The sequence below is a fragment of the Symphalangus syndactylus genome, chromosome 6 (assembly GCF_028878055.3).
Source record: "Symphalangus syndactylus isolate Jambi chromosome 6, NHGRI_mSymSyn1-v2.1_pri, whole genome shotgun sequence".
Taxonomy (NCBI): Eukaryota; Metazoa; Chordata; class Mammalia; order Primates; family Hylobatidae; genus Symphalangus; species Symphalangus syndactylus.
The window spans coordinates 23,693,111-23,708,500 of NC_072428.2; the positions used below are offsets into that span (position 1 = coordinate 23,693,111).

At 37.7% G+C, this 15,390-nt stretch overlaps 1 protein-coding gene across 2 annotated transcripts in view; it reads left to right on the top strand.

The window, feature by feature from the left end:
• Positions 1-15,322, top strand: part of CCDC73 (coiled-coil domain containing 73) — a 183,270-nt gene extending 167,948 nt beyond the window's left edge. Inside the window, exons 14-17 of one of the 2 annotated variants that reach the window (XM_055282000.2) lie at positions 1,505-1,694; positions 2,682-4,202; positions 6,391-6,524; positions 14,875-15,322. In XM_055282000.2, coding sequence (XP_055137975.1) covers positions 1,505-1,694; positions 2,682-4,202; positions 6,391-6,524; positions 14,875-15,081 — 2,052 coding nt within the window. In that variant the 3' untranslated portion in view covers positions 15,082-15,322. Of the gene's footprint in view, positions 1-1,504; positions 1,695-2,681; positions 4,251-6,390; positions 6,525-14,874 lie in introns of those variants that run through there. The other variant, XM_055282001.2, reaches the window with a different exon arrangement.
• Positions 15,323-15,390: the final 68 nt, after the last annotated feature.

Sequence of the window (15,390 nt, forward strand, 5' to 3'; positions counted from 1 at the left end):
TTCCATCAATGAAGTTTTGAAAACGTTAGTCCATTTTTTTTTTTGTACTGTAGCCAAAATGGTCTTTCCAGTCAGATCATGTTATTCATTCCTTGTTTAAAACCCTTCAGTGACTTCTCAGTGTCTTCCTGGTAGAGTTAAAACTCCTTAACATGCAATGTTAGGCCCTTAATGACCTAGGCCCAGCTTACCTCAAGCCGCATTTATCTTCATTCTTCTCCCTGCATGTAAGCTCTAGCCAAACGAAATCACTCATAGTTCCATAAATATACTCTTAATCTTACTTGCTCTTAAGTATCACTATATGCCATTTATTCTTTCTGGAGTGCCTCCTTATCCCCATCTATGACTCCATATCATACTTCAGGTATGTTTAGCTAACACCTTCTCCAAGAAACCTTCCTTGACTCCCCAAAGCAGGGACAGGACTATTCCTGCATGTGCCCATAGCAACCTTAATTTATCCCTATGAGAGCACTTACCACATACTATTAAAGTTGCCTGTTACGTATTTTCTTATCTTCATACCAGACTGTAGGTTTTTTGAGGACAGGGACTGTATTTTGCTCATCATTGTATCCCAAAGCCTAGTACAGTGCTTCACATGTAACATATGCTCAATATATAGGGGAAGAAAAAGCATGTTGGACTGATTCGCTGTTTTAAGGATACATAAAAATACTGCTTCACGGCCGGGCGTGGTGGCTCACGCTTGTAATCCCAGCACTTTGGGAGGCCGAGGCGGGCGGATCACGAGGTCAGGAGATCGAGACCACGGTGAAACCCCGTCTCTACTAAAAAAATACAAAAAATTAGCCGGGCGTGGTGGCGGGCGCCTGTAGTCCCAGCTACTTGGAGAGGCTGAGGCAGGAGAATGGCGTGAACCCAGGAGGCGGAGCTTGCAGTGAGCCGAGATCGCGCCACTGCACTCCAGCCTGGGTGACAGAGCGAGACTCTGTCTCAAAAAAAAAAAAAAAAAAAAACCTGCTTCACCTGACATGGTGGTGAGCACCTGTAGTCCCAGTTACTTAGGAGGCTGAGGCAGGAGGATAGTGTGGGCCTAGAATTTTGAGGCTTGTCGTGCACTATGATCGCACCTGTGAATAGCCACTGCACTCCAGCCTGGGCAACATAGCAAGAACTCATCCCTTAAAAAAATAAACTACTGCTCAAAACAGTTTGCCTTCCATGTCTATCTTGTTTTTAATAATGGGGTGGTTCTTCTATTACATATAACGTGGTATTATATAATAATGTGGTATGCATGTTTGAAAATGTATAAAGGTCTCCATTTTGCTTAAATATGATAAACTATATAAAATGAATGTAAAGTGATATTGTTATAAAGGGTATGGTATATTAAACTTACTAAAATATCATTTGACTTTCAAATAGAAATTGCTGAATGGTTGAACTGAAACACAGATTCCATTTATCACATTTGCTCAAATGTTTTGTACTTGTAAACAATGTTTTTAAAAGAATCTCTTCCATTTTACACTAGAATGTTCCAGAAGTAAATAATGAAAACAGTGAAATGTCAACTGAAAAATCAGAAAACACCATTATACAGAAATATAATACTGAGCAAGAAATAAGGGAAGAAAATATGGAGAATTTTTGTCCAGATACTGAATACAGAGAAAAAGAAGAAAAAAAAGAAGGCTCATTTATAGAGGAAATAATTATAGAAGGTAACCTTAAAATTATATTGATATTTTCTAATTTGTATGTTGATATTTACAGTAAATATTTTTGGGAAAATTACATTCTGCCTCCCCTCTTCATGACTTATTCCTAGTCTTTTTGCATTCTGGTTTCTGCCTTCACTATTTTGCTGAGAATGTTCTTGGAGTTACCAGTAACCTTCTGATGACCAGACCTAGGGCATTTTTCTTAATTCAGATAACCTTTCTGTAACCATTGGAATAATTCATTAATTCTTCCATCTTGAAAAAGTGTTTAAAGATGATACTGATTGGAGGTGTTCAAACCTAGGCTGAACAACCACTTGGTGGAGATGTTGTAGAGAGAATGATTGGACTTTTAAAAAGTCCTTCAAAAACCTGAAATTTATATTCTAGGTTAACTATACTAAAAAGTTGAAATCTTTGTTAGAATATAGATGAATAAAATTAATGTCTTGATTAAGTAGATATGCTATATACTTGTCCAAAACTATTCAAGAATTTAAAAACATTCACTGGGTAATGAATAAAAGTGATGATTGTCAGTCCTGAAGAAGCCAGCTAGCAATTTCTAGATACTGCTGGACCTAGGTAGTAATAGAAATTAGAGCATAACCTGTTAGGATAAATTAATTTTTATCAGCTATGTATTTATGTGAAATTGTACTAAATGTCCTAAATGAAGCAAATAGACTAGAAAAACATTTTTTAATACCTCAACTTACTTTCCGTTTACAAAACCAAAAATACTTTGCTATTATGAAATTAAAGTTTAATATGGGTAAAGCCAAATATTTAGCATGCTAAAGATATACTTGATATAATAAAGAGAACCCAGTATTTAGGTAATATTAATGTCATTAAGTTTGTATAATTATTGACCCATAAAATATTTAAGGTTAAATGTTTTTATAAAAATAGGTGATAAATATGTTTTATGAAATCAGCCGTTAGCGTATAATATAAAATTTTACTGTGTTCCCATCATGACAGATTTACAGCTTTTTGAAAAAAGCTTCAAGAATGAAATTGATACTGTTGTTTCTCAGGATGAAAATCAAAGTGAAATCTCCTTAAGCAAAACCCTCTCCTTAGATAAAGAAGTAATTAGTCAAGGACAAACCTCGAATACTATGGACAACAGAAAATCAGTTACTACAGAAATAAAAGACAAGATATGCTTGGAAAAAGACAATGGAGGTACAGAATTTAAATCACCAAATAATCATTTTGTAGTGTTAGATACAGCGATAGAAACAGAAAAAATACATCTAGAAAGAACCAGAGGATTAGATGTTCACCATACAGATGTAAACCTAAAGGTTGAAAATAACAAAACATCACTTAACAGTATTTTAAATGAGACAGCACACAATACATATCACAATAATAATAAAGATGTTTCTGAAAATGAGCCATTCAAACAATTCAGATTGCTTCCAGGGACTCAAGAACATGCTCTAGAGAAGGAAATTACAAATAGTGACCAAACCAAAGCAGATTTGGACTCATCTCTAGATATAAAAAAAAATCCTGTTCCATGTCAGAAATATAGTTTACAGAATTCAAGTAATGTTATGTTAGATGATAAACAATGTAAAATAAAACAAATACAACTGTTAACTAAAAAAAGTGAGTGCAGCATATTACTTTCTAAAGAAACTTCAGATTTTCTGCAAGTCTGTAATGATACTTCAGAGAAACCTGAACTAACTGTTCCCTGTGATATAGTAATCGACCACCACGTTTCATATGCTGCTTTTAGTACTAATTCAAAAGTACTTCTGAAGAACTCAGATAAAAATGTTCATAGTATGCCTATGTTGGTGAAACCCAACTCAAGCCCTGAGGGAAAAACTATGTGGAAAAATATGAGTGATATGCAAAACAGTCAATTTAATAACTGTTTGGGATACTTAGAAAACACTAATGTGAACGTTTCTCATCTTCATCTTAACAATGAAAATAGTCATGCTTCACAAGCCAAAGATGTTAAAACTGCTGTTCACATGAAAACTTGCACAGAAATAGAGTTTTCCAATAAAAAGAATCAGATTGATGAGAATCAGGTAACTGAAGCCACAAAAAATGACCTCTTCCTTTTTGTGAGCATTAATGAAAGACAGCATACATTGTTAAATAATACAGAGAAAACAGAATCATTAAATGACATCGTTTCAGGAAAAATGTTCAGTGAAGGACAGCTGGAGGAATCACATTCATTTCACATAAAGCCATCTGGAGATTTAGTAAACAGAAGCGGAAGGTCAACCTTTGATCTTTCAACTTCAGATAAAAAAACTGAGAAAACTCCAGTATACATGAATTTTTCAGACCCCAGTCCTTGGTCAAAAGTAAATCACATTGAAAGTCAAACAGCGAGCAGTTCAACCCCTAGCATTTCTTTGTTGCTGAAGGAGAGACCACTAGATCCATCAGAAAACAAAAAGATCATTTCAATGGCTCTTTGTAAAAATATTGGTGTGGATGATGTTGGAAAGGATATTGGACCAGGTAAGAAAACAAAGTAATGTTTTAATTCTTAAAATATTTTTCTACTTATTCTTGATAAATGTGTACAGTCATATTTCGTAAATTTTGTTTTAAAAGTTTGTCTTAATTAAGGAATAGCAAAAACAACAGATGTGGGTCATTATTTTAAATTAGGAACAACTACTTAATATTCTTTTGTTTTTTAACTTTTAGAGCAAATGCAGTGAAGTAGTTAAGCCTTCTGCCAAGTGTGCATATTTATTGCTCTTCTTTCTATATGCTCATCATTCATCCTTAAAAACTTCCTTCCCTCAGAACATTTTAGTTTCTCTCCTATGTTGTCTGTCTTTGCCCAATTTTCTCTCCCTTTCCTTAATTTTTCTATCTGTCCCTTCACCCACACCAGAAATCTGGCTCTTCCTTCTGTTTTATAAGTAATAATGAGGCATAACATTAATATATTTCCTATGACAAGTATTTGTCAGTTGAAAACACTTTAAATTGAATCCCTTAACATATATTAATGCATTCAGATGTTAAAGAGAATAGAGAGATTGTTCTGTTCTTAAAAACTGCCATATGAAATGGCATAATGTCCAAGTTTTATTTTAAAATACTCCAGATAAAAGTAGGGGAGGAGGTAAATGGATGAAATACATATGACTTAATATTGATGGGTATTAAGTACATGGCTGTCTATGTTTTTGTTTTTTTTTGTTTTATTTATTTATTTTTTTTGAGATAGAGTCTTGCTCTGTCACCCAGCCTGGAGTGCAGTGGTGTGATCATAGCTCACTGCAACTTTAACCTCCCAGGCTGAAGGAATCCTCCCACGTCAGCCTCCTGAGCAACTGGGAGTACAGACATGTCACTGCACCCAGCTAATTTTTAAAATTTTTTTGCAGAGACAGGTCTCACTTTGTTGCCGAGGCTGGTGTTGAACTTCCGGGCTCAAGTGATCCTCCTGCCTCAGCCTCCCAAATTGCTGGGAGCCACCACACCCAGCCTGAAAATTTTTCAGGGTTTAAAAATAAAAACATACTAGAGTATCATGAATTGGTGCTGTATAAATGTAAATTGAAAATAAAAAGCAGTAGTTTAAGAAGTATGATCATGAGGAAAATGGTTTTTTTATTGTTTTTATTTTCAGGACAGCATGTTTTCTTTTAATAGCAATCTCATAGTCAAAAGTTGCTAAGGTTGTTAAAGGCATTCTTATATTTTAAGGGAACTTTGTGGGTTTACATGGTACACTTAGACACCTTAAAAAGATGCAGATTCCAAGGAAAGCTTTTGTATGGCCCTCAGATTTAACAGTCTTCTTTTAAAAATGAAATTGAGAAAAATTTAAAGAGACTATTTGGTGATTAAAAACAAAAATATATCTTGTTTACTTGTACCAATGGGAAATAATGTAGGCAAAAATCAAATAACCAAAATACTGTATAACCTCATTTCCCAAACTGCAATTTTTCAAGGTCACAAAATATATTACTTAAGATTCCATTAACTTTTAATTAGGTACTGCTTTAAGTGCTGGTCTAAAAATCTACCATTTTTTTTGAAGTCCTTTCTTGTAAATTAAATTTCAGTGATATATAAGATACAAAGGGTGATATCTAAAATTCTGTAGAAATTCAACTTGTAAAATACTCTTAAATATGCCATCAGTATCTTTTAACCTTCATAATTTACATACTTCTCTAACTCATTTCTATCAATTTATTAAAGCCCAATGTGACCCCTTCTAAACAGCCCTTTGTTGGACTTCTCACTGTGGCCAATTTCTTTAAATAGTTTATAAATCTGGCATGTAGTTGGTTCTGACTTTTTCCATTAATCTGAATTGGTAAAATGTTCACTATACAAATGCTTACGTGTGTAGGAAATACAGTAACCAGAGGAATAATGATAACATTTTATCAGTTATTTTGTTTTAGACGGTATTTATACCATTTCTTTCACTGCTTTTAATGTGGAATTATAGTAATCAGGTTTTAGAAAGTAGCAATAATAAAATCTTGTTTGTTTTCAGAAATGAAATGCCTAATTTAAGAGCAAAGTCTAGGAAAACTGCAAAATATTCAACATTAAAATAGAAATTTGTTGCTTTTTAAATACAAAAGCATAGGATCAGAAACAAGTTCAGTCACTAAAATGAGTACCTAGAGAAAAATTCAGTTGCTGCCATTTCCTCTTTATCAATCAGATACTGCCAGCATTAACAGAGTTGCTGACACTTTGAATAACTGGAGTATCCATCCAGATCCCAAGGGAGAACCCAGTGAAGAGAAGAATGCAATTGCAAAGACTTTTTATGATTCCTCTTTTCCCACAGAACATGTAAGTCAATTAAAAATATTGCCGAGCAGACCTTAGTGAGCTAATTCTACAGATATGTGTAGAACTGTATGCATCTGGATGCTTTAAGACCTAACTGATCTCCAAAATAATATCAAGAGGGCAACATGGCACCATTTTTCACAATTAAGGTTGATAGAAAACAGCAGGAAAAAGTCACAGTGTATAAATCAAATAGATACAATCCAGCCTGTTTGGGGAAGGAGAGTGTGAGGCATCGGATATGTACTTCTATTTTTTACTCATCTAAATTTGGAAATAGTGGTATTTGAGCATTTAAAATTTTGTGTTAATAAAAGATTATGTCTAAAAGTAAGCTAATCAAGTCCAATTGTTTTTAATAATCCTTAAGTTAACTTACATTATTTTTGGAAACTGAGATGGAAAGAATTTAAAACTATTTCAATTATAACACGTGTGAAAGGATCAAGTATCCATGTGATACTGTATGGATATATGTATTAAAGTATTTGTAGAAATTATATGGCTTCTAGGAGTCTATTTGTCGTAAGGAAAGCAACTAACTATAGCAGGAAGGTTAGCTGCTTAAATATGTAAGTTTTATATCATAGTGTGTAGAACTTTAGCAAGAAAAAGGTTGTAGTGTTCAAACTATTAAACAACTTTCTCTTTAGCATATACAAAATGAATATTATAGTACTAACACATCCTTAACAAATAACAGCTTTTAACAAAGTATTTTATTTTCCTTTCTAAATAGGAGAAACCTCAAGTGAGATAGTATAACTCTTCTGGGAGAGTTGAGACAAAAATCAGGAACTATCCTTGATATGGTTTGGTTTTGTCCCCACCCAAATCTCATTTTGAATTGTCACTCCCACAGTTCTCACGTGTCATGGGAGGGACCCAGTGGGAGGTAATTGAATCATGGGGGCGGGTCTTTCCTTTGCTGTTCTCATGATAGTGAATAAATCCCAGGAGATCTGATGGTTTTAAAAATGGGAGTTTCCCTGCACAAGCTCTCTTCTCTCTTGCTGCTGCCATGTAAGAACTGCCTTTTGCCGGCTGGGCACGGTAGCTCATGCCTGTAATCCCAGCACTTTCAGAGGCTGAGGTGAAACCCTGTCTCTACTAAAAATACAAAAAAAAAAAAAAAAAAAAAAAAAATTAGCTGGGCGTGGTGGCAGGCACCTGTAGTCCCAGCTACTCGGAAGGTTGAGGCAGGAGAATGGCATGAACCCAGGAGGTGGAGCTTGCAGTGAGCCGAGATCATGCCACTGCACTCCAGCCTGGGCGACAGAGCGAGACTCCATCTCAAAAAAAAAAAAAAAAAAATTGCCTTTTGCCTTCCACCATGATTATGAGGCTCCCCAGCCATATGGAACTGTAAATCCATTAAACCTATTTTTCTTCCCAGTCTCAGGTATGTCTTTATCAGCAGCATGAAAACAAACTAATACAGTAAATTGGTACCAGGAGCGGAGTGTTGTTGAAAAGATACCCGAAAATGTGGAAGCAACTTTGGAACTGGGTAACAGGCCGAGGTTGGAACAGTTTGGAGGGCTCAGAAGAAGACAGGAAAATGTGGGAAAATTTGGAACTCCCTAGAGACTTGAATGGCTTTTTTTTTTTTTTTTTGAGATGGAGTCTCGCTCTGTCGCCCAGGCTGGAGTGCAGTGGTGCAATCTTGGCTCACTGCAAGCTCCGCCTCCCGGGTTCACACCATTCTCCTGCCTCAGCCTCTCCGAGTAGCTGGGACTACAGGCACCCGCCACTACGCCCGGCTAATTTTTTGTATTTTTAGTAGAGACGGGGTTTCACCGTGGTCTCGATCTCCTGACCTTGTGATCCGCCCGCCTCAGCCTCCCAAAGTGCTGGGATTACAAGCGTGAGCCACCGCGCCCGGCCTTGTTGAATGGCTTTGACCAAAATGTTGATAATGATATGGAGGATGAAATCCAGTCTGAGGTGATCTCAGATGGAAATGAGGAATTTGTTTGGAACTGGAGCAAAGGTGACTCATTATGTTTGGTAAAGAAATTGGTAGCATTTTGCGCCTGTCCTAGAGATTTGTGGAACTTTGAACTTGAGAGAGATGATTTAGGGTATCTGGCAGAAGAAATTTCTAAGCAGCAAAGCATTCAAGAGTTGACTTGGGCGCTGTTAAAGGCATTCAGTTTTACAAGGGAAACAGCATAAAAGTTTGGAAAATTTGCAGCCTGAACAATATGATAGAAAAGAAAATCCCATTTTCTGAGGAGAAATTCAAGCTGGCTGTGAAATATGCATAAGTAATAAGGAGCTGAATGTTAATCTCCAAGACAATGGGGAAAGTGTCTCCAGGGCAAGTCAGAGGTCTTCATGGCAGCCCTTTCCATCACAAGCCCAGAAGCCTATGAGGAAAAAATGGTTTTGTGGGCTGGGCTCAGGGTCCCTGTGCTGTGTGCAGCCTAGGGACTTGGTGCCCTGCATCCCAGCCACTCCACTCATGATTAAAAGGAGCCAAGTCATAGCTTGGGCCATTGCTTCAGAGGGTACAAGCCCCAAGCCTTGGCAGCTTCCATGTGGTGTTGAACCTGCAAATACACAGAAGTCAAGAATTGAGGTTTGGGAATCTCTTCCTAGGTTTCAAAGGATGTATGGAAATGCCTGGATGTCCAGGCAGAAGTTTGCTGCAGGGGCAGGGCTCTCATGGAGAACCTCTGCTAGGGCAATGTAGAAGAGAAATATGGGGTCAGAGCCCCCATATAGAGTCCCTACTGGGGTGCTGGCTAGTGGAGCTATGAGAAAAGGGCCACCATCCTCTAGACCCCATAATGGTAGATCCACCAACAGCTTGCGCTGTGCATCTAGAAAAGCCACAGACACTCAATGTCAGCCCGTGAAAGTGGCCAGGAGGGAGGCTGTACCCTGCAAAGCCACAGGGGCACGGAGCTGCCCAAGGCCATAAGAACCCACCTCTTGCATTAGCGTGACCTGGCCGCCATGCTGGATTTTGGACTTTCACAGGGCCTGTAGACCCTTTGTTTTGGCCAATTTCTCCCATTTGGAACGGCTGTGTTTACCCAATGCCTGTATCCCACCCCCCCTTGTATCTAGGAAGTAACTGACTTGCTTTTGATTTTGCTGGCTCATAGGTGGAAGGGACTTACTTGCCTTGTCTCAGATGAGACTTTGGACTTTTGAGTTAATGCTGAAATAAGACTTTGGGGGAGTGTTGAGAAGGCATGATTGGTTTTGAAATGTGAGGATATGAGATTTGGGAGGGGCCGGGGCAGAATGATATGGTTTGGCTGTGTCCCCACCCAAATCTCATCTTGAATTACAGTTGGTCTCACAATTCCCACGTTGTGGGAGGAACCTGGTGAGAAGTAATTGAATTGTGGGGGCCGGGCTTTCCTGTGCTGTTCTTGTGATAGTGAAAAAGTCTCATGAGATCTGATGACTTTAAAAGTCGGAGTTTCCCTGCACAAGCTCTCTTTTGCTGCCACCATGTAAGAATTGCCTTTTGCCTTCCGCCATGATTATGAGGCCTCCCCAGTCATGTGAAACTTAAGTCCGTTAAACCTATTTTTTTTCCAGTCTCCAGTATGTCTTTATTAGCAGCGTGAGAACGGACTAATACACCCTTTACACACTTTCCTAATTGAGCTCATAAGCAACAGTATAGTTTCCACTTGGTGTATGTGTGTATCATTAAAATATGGTGACTAAAGGGCAGTAACTCTGGCATTGGAAAATCTAAGTTTTAACTTTGCCCAATTGGATAAGTCATAGAATCAAAATAAACATGAAGCTTGAGGGCATCAAAGCTAAACATCCATTTCTAATTAGGGTGAATCCTTAACCCTTATAAGACAGCTGTTCTACTTTTTTTTTTTTTTTTTTTGAGACGGAGTCTCACTCTGTCGCCCAGGCTGGAGTGCAGTGGCGTGATCTTGGCTCACTGCAAGCTCCGCCTCCCGGGTTCCTGCCATTCTCCTGCCTCAGCCTCCAGAGTAGCTGGGACTACAGGCGCCCGCCACCACACCCGGCTAATTTTTTGTATTTTTTTAGTACAGACGGGGTTTCACCGTGTTAGCCAGGATGGTCTCGATCTCCTGACCTTGTGATCTGCCCGCCTCGGCCTCCCAAAGTGCTGGGATTACAGGCGTGAGCTACTGCGCCAGGCCCTCTACTTTCAAACAGTGGAATTTCACGTCTCACTTGAAAGCCCATTTTTATAATTAATCTAATAGGGGAGTTCTTTTTGTCTAATTCCTAATGCTCTATCTGCAACTAATGTTGCTTTTATGAATTTATTTTTGGCTGGGTGTGGTGGGCTCATGCCTGTAATCCCAGCACTTTGGCCAAGGCAGGCAGATCACAAGGTCAGGAGTTTGAGACCAGCCTGGCCAATATGGTGAAACCAGGTCTCTGCTAAAAATACAAAAACTGTCCGGGTGTGGTGGCAGGCACATGTAGTCCCAGCTACTCGGGAGGCTGAAGTTGCAGTGAGCCGAGATTGTGCCACTGCACTCCAGCCTGGGTGACAGAGTGAGACCGTGTCCCAAAAAAAAAAAAAAAAAAAAAAAAAAAAGAATTTATTTTTATAGAATTTTTAACTTTTTCATTGACAAGGTAATTTTTTTACAGATGAAACAGTGACATAAGTGTGAAATAACTTTCCAGGGTCATTAAGACACAATATGTGGTGGACCTAGGCTAGATATTGTGGCTCTTAGTCAAATGCTATATTATACCTTCTTAACTTTCACAATAGAAAAAATGTTTCTTCTGAAAGATTGATGCATATAAGACAAACTCAATTCACTGGCTGAATAGACATTTTCTAAGTGCTTATTACTATGTGCCAAGTACTATGGTAAGCTTCATTGTCCCAGCTTAAAGCTTGATTGCAAATTATCATGTAATGTGGGGCAAATTTAAAAGTAGATCTCCTTATAAATTTAATAGACCACAAGCACACCCATTCCTTTGCATATTGTAAAGGCTGTTTTGGCATGGCACTGAGAAATGAGCAGTTGTAAGGGGCCATTTGGCCCACAAAGCTGAAAATACTTACTCTGGCACTTTTTGGAAAAAGTTTATCAACCTCTGTTACAAATGAATTTTATGAAGACTTATAGCCAAAAAATAGTTTTATTTTTCAACATATTTTATGTACAGTCCACATCAATTCTGTTAAATTCAGGGAAGGTATTAAGTACCAATCCACTTTCTCTCTATGGGTCCAAAGTAACTTGAAAAGATGGTATGTTTTTCATTCTTGTTTTCAGCATTAGGTTGTTAGCCTACTGCAATCTTGATTACATCCAGGAATGAGGATGGAAAACCAGAGTAAGCAAAGCAAGCCACTTTTTTTTTTTATATCCAATGAATTAGATTCATTTAAGTTAAATTTTAAAATATAATCACAGGCAGAAATAAAAGGACTAGTACCAAGCTAGGGGAAATTTTTAGGCCAAAAATTAGATCTTGTAAGTCAGGCTGAAAGAGAAACAGGTGATAAATTTCTAAAAAGAATAGGAGGCGAAAGAACGAAGATACAAGGCAATATATCTATCTGACAACAGCTAGAACTAAAATTAATTACTGCAGTAGGCTGCAGAACCCTCAGGTAAGTTAAACAGGACAAGTTTTGTTAAGTGCAAACATTAGCTAATCTACACTGTATCTTGTTTCTCTAAAGCCAATTCCTGCTCCTACCCCTCTCAGCAAGTGGGTAGTTAAGGGGAAAGAAACTAAAGCAAGTAAACGTGTCCTTCCTTTCCATCATCAAGATAAAAAAGTCAAAGAATCAGGATTTTGGGAAACTGTTAATTTGTACTTGGATGCCAAATACACCAAAATGAACCTAGCATTTTGATGGCAAAATAGGAAATATTTATGTACATTTTTATCCATTACTAGTTATTCTTTCCAGTAATAGCATCTGGGAACTAAAAGAAGCTAATCAGTAAACTGAAGCCCAGAAAAATTAAATGACTTACTAGGTTCTCTTAGCAGTCCTGTGCAGACACTTTTGGAAGAACAAAGCCAATTAGACAAATATGAACAAAGAATCACCCCAAAGATCAGAGGTAAAACTCTCTGAGGGGACTAGTGGCTGACTATAGGATTTCAGGGAGGGAGCCAAAGAGAGCAATCCAAAAGGAACACTCCTTAGGGAGCCATGAACTTACCATTCTAAACATTTAAGTTCATTAAAAAAAAAAAAAAAAAGTGTTACTAGGTTGGGCACGGTGGCTCACGCCTGTAATCCCAACACTTTGGGAGGCTGAGGCAGGTGGATCATGAGGTCAGGCGTTGGAGACCAGCTTGGACAACATAGTGAAACCCTGTCTCTACTAAAAATACAAAAAATTAGCTGGGCATGGTGGTGGGTACCTGTAATTCCAGCTACTCAGGAGGCTGAGGCAGAAGAATTGCTTGAACCTAGGAGGTGGAGGTTGCAGTGAGCCGAGATGGCGCCACTGCACTCCAGCCTGGGTGACAGTGCAAGACGCTGTCTCAAAAATAAAATAAAATAAACTTAGTACTACATAATCTAACACTGAAAATGACAATGTTACTAACATGCTACTTTGACTGGTCAAATTGAAAAAGATTTTAATGTTAAGGCAGTACCCAAAGATCTTCACAAAGATTTATGAACAAATGATATTCACTGCAGCCTAGTTAACAGTGACCATTTTCTTACAATTTAAATGTCCAGAAATAAATTGCAGAACACAGAATATGATGGAGCTATCCTCTTAACAGACGTCAGAACAGGAGGAAATGCTAAAAATGTTTAACATAGCATATAAACCAATAAAAATATGACCCCAATATTTAAAAAGTGTATACAGAAAAGAGACCAGAAGATTTACACAAACTCTTTAATGGTGGTTGGGATCTTGGGTGATTTTAATGTAATTCTTACCCTGTTTCATATTTCTAAAAACACGTGTATATCCTTTTCAACTAAAACACAATACAGTATAGCTCACTCCTGTAATCCTAGAACTTTGGGAGACCGAGGTGGTTGGATCACTTGAGCCCAAGAGTTAAGAGAGACCAGCCTTGGCAACATGGCAAAAAATACAAAAATTATCTGGGTGTGGTGGCACATGCCTGTAGTCCGAGGTACTCAGGAGGTGAAGGTGGGAGGATCACCTGAATCCAGGGAGGTCAAGGCTGCAATGAGCTGTGATTGTGCCACTGCACTCCAGCCTAGGTGACAGGGTGAGACCCTATCTTAAAAAAAAGCCCACCATAATTGTTATTTTGAAAACAATTCAGTATTCCTTTTGTTTTATCTATTGTTTATTTTTGAGAGAGGGTCTCACTCTGTTGTCCAGGCTGGAGTGCAATGACACGATCTTGGCTCACTGCAACCTCCACCTCCTGGGCTCAAATGATCCTTGCACCTCAGCCTTCCAAGGAGCTGGGACTACAGTCGCATGCCACCATGCCCAGCTAATTTTTGGTAGAGATGGGGTTTTGCCATGTTGCTCAGGCTAGTTTTCGACTCCTGAGCTCATGCAATCCACTCACCTCAGCTTCCCAAAGTGCTGGGATTACAGGTATGAGTCACAGTGCCTGGCCCAGTATTCCTTTTGAAGAGAAAATTTTATCTGGGAATCTCTCAAAAACATCAAAGATTGTTTTGCATGAAATTAACTCAAATTAATTTTTGGTAGGGATAAACTGGAAACAAACATTCAATAGTAGGAGATATATCAAACATCCATAAAAGGGAGTATTGTGCAGCCATAGACAATTGTTTTTAACGACCTAGGAAACTGCTCACAGAGGAAAATACATAAAATTCTATAGAATGATCGAATAGGCTAAAAATAGAAAAAAAGGCTAGCAGCAAATAATACCAAAATGTCAACAAGCCTCTCTGGATAAGGGATTACTAATGATTTTTAGTTTCTTTCTACTTTACTCTATTTTCTAAATTTCCAGTAAGTATTTTAACATCAGAAAAGAACCTTAAAATGAAAAAGTTATTTAACACACTATTTTTAAAATTACCCAATACAGTGTCTTGAAAACATGCCAACTTCCAAATATCTCACTGCTCCTTCCTGTTTCTTCAACAATGGTGTTCTGAAGCATGGGAGGAAACATGAAGTAGTAAAAGGCAGTTTTTGTACACTTTACTTCCATTATATATTAGAGATTTTGAAGATCTACTACATAAGCCTACATATTCACATTGTATAGTTTTCTGGTGCCAGAACTACTAAGGTAGTGGAAATCAGCCAAGAGATGGTGGTTTTACCACATACTCATAACTGCAGAGGCTTTACAGACTCTTTAAGGCCTTTTGTATAATAATTTCAAAGGTAAAATTAATTAGTTTGATCTTTCCTAGGTGAAAACAAAACCTCTGATATCAACTCCGCTACAAAGCCATTTGCAGGCAATCAAGACTAAAAATACTTCTGGTGATGATGACTGGCAGAGCCTCATTACAAATCAACTAAATAAAAGTGAAAATTTACTAAGTTTAGAAAATGACAACCAGCCAAAAAAAAGGAAAGCAGAAGAGATGTTGGAAAAAGACAACAGATTAAAATAATGTAGATAAGTAAGTGCTTTCAGTAGTGAAATTATGTAACTGAAATTCTGGTATAGTTTTTACTAGAATAAAATGACTGTTGTATTTAAAGCTCTACGGTTTGTCTTCGCTTTTCCAAGTTTTTCTAATGTGAAGAAATTGTATTACTCTACTTCTGTCTTCCCTCTGTATATTATCCTTTCTTTAAAGTGCTCATTGCTTCTTCAATATCCTTTTTTACAGAACAGAATTTATGTATTGTATGACAGACATTGTGACCCTTTGTAACTTATTACTTCATATCCTCTGGAGTTTGTGATTTTAGTATAA